Here is a 1235-nt window from a genome sequence, read left to right as displayed (position 1 = left end):
AAAACTTATTTGAATTTCCATTCTCCTGCAGGTCACCAGCTTCACCACCATCGGCAAGAAGGGCACCATTCCAATGCCGTCGTCGAGCGCCATTAGCGCGCTGCAAATGAATCAGCAGCGTCAAATAGCCACCATTGAAACACCACCGAATAGCGCCTCGCTGCCAATGCAGATACCCACAGTGACGTGCGATCTCGCGTCGGACATTTCCACATCGGAGGCAGCCGACATGGAGCCGCATCCACTCGTCTATCCGAATGGCAACTCAAACGTACCGTCCCCGCTCAGCATGCTCACGCCTGGTTCACCAAACTGCACGCTGTCCGCGACGGACCGGGAAACACTGAAGGTGAGTACAATAGCGACGAGCCGCGGCGCCCTAAATGTGCCCGTGCCACCGTCAATGGCCGCTGCAGCTACGTCCAATTCACCAGCTTCCAACAATAATAACAATGATAGTGCCACGCCCATCGGCACTGATGGCGTGACTAGTGGGACGGCGCCAACAACAACTGCCACAGGAGCCTCCAATGCCATGTCCACCGGCGCGACGCTAATGACACCGAACGCGAGTGGTGGCGCAGCGGCGGCGACAGCAGGCGCATCACCAAATGAGTTACGCGTCTCTCCTATAGCAGGCCGGTGTCGCGCACTCTCGGTAGGTATTGACACCGATATGGTTAGCGAATTCGATCCATCCAGCTCCGATTCGGGTGTGGTAAGTCGTTGCGCAGTGGTAAAGCCGCTGAAGTTCCGACTATGCCAACCGATCTTCGGACGCAAAGCGGCAAACCAAGCGCGACGAAACGAAGCAAAGGCGACTGCCACAGCGGTGGCGACATCGAAAACATTGAAACCCTCCGAAGTGGTAAAAGCCGAACTGGAACCGGCCATACCAAAGGTTCAAAAACCACGCGATCCCGAAAAGGAGAAGCGGCGCATCGCTCGCAAAAAAGAGAAGCGNGCGCGACGAAACGAAGCAAAGGCGACTGCCACAGCGGTGGCGACATCGAAAACATTGAAACCCTCCGAAGTGGTAAAAGCCGAACTGGAACCGGCCATACCAAAGGTTCAAAAACCACGCGATCCCGAAAAGGAGAAGCGGCGCATCGCTCGCAAAAAAGAGAAGCGTGCCACACTTATATTGGGTCTAATTATGGGCAGTTTTATAGCCTGCTGGTTACCTTTCTTCTTCCTCTACATCCTGGTGCCGGCCTGTGGCAGCTATTGCGACA

At 55.4% G+C, this 1235-nt stretch overlaps 1 protein-coding gene across 1 annotated transcript; it reads left to right on the top strand.

Annotated features, from left to right (window-relative positions):
• Positions 1-73: 73 nt before the first annotated feature.
• On the top strand, positions 74-1207 carry LOC108357295 (mucin-5AC-like; the record flags this gene model as incomplete). The annotated part of the gene is made up of 2 exons (XM_017608382.1): positions 74-865; positions 1070-1207. Coding segments are annotated over exons 1-2 (930 nt in total), but the record flags the coding sequence as incomplete, so codon positions are not given.
• Positions 1208-1235: the final 28 nt, after the last annotated feature.

Source organism: Rhagoletis zephyria, unplaced genomic scaffold (genome assembly GCF_001687245.7).
Source record: "Rhagoletis zephyria isolate East Lansing unplaced genomic scaffold, Rhagoletis_zephyria_1.1 Rzeph_scaffold_73955, whole genome shotgun sequence".
Lineage (NCBI taxonomy): Eukaryota > Metazoa > Arthropoda > Insecta > Diptera > Tephritidae > Rhagoletis > Rhagoletis zephyria.
This window is presented reverse-complemented; position numbering and strand designations above follow the sequence as displayed.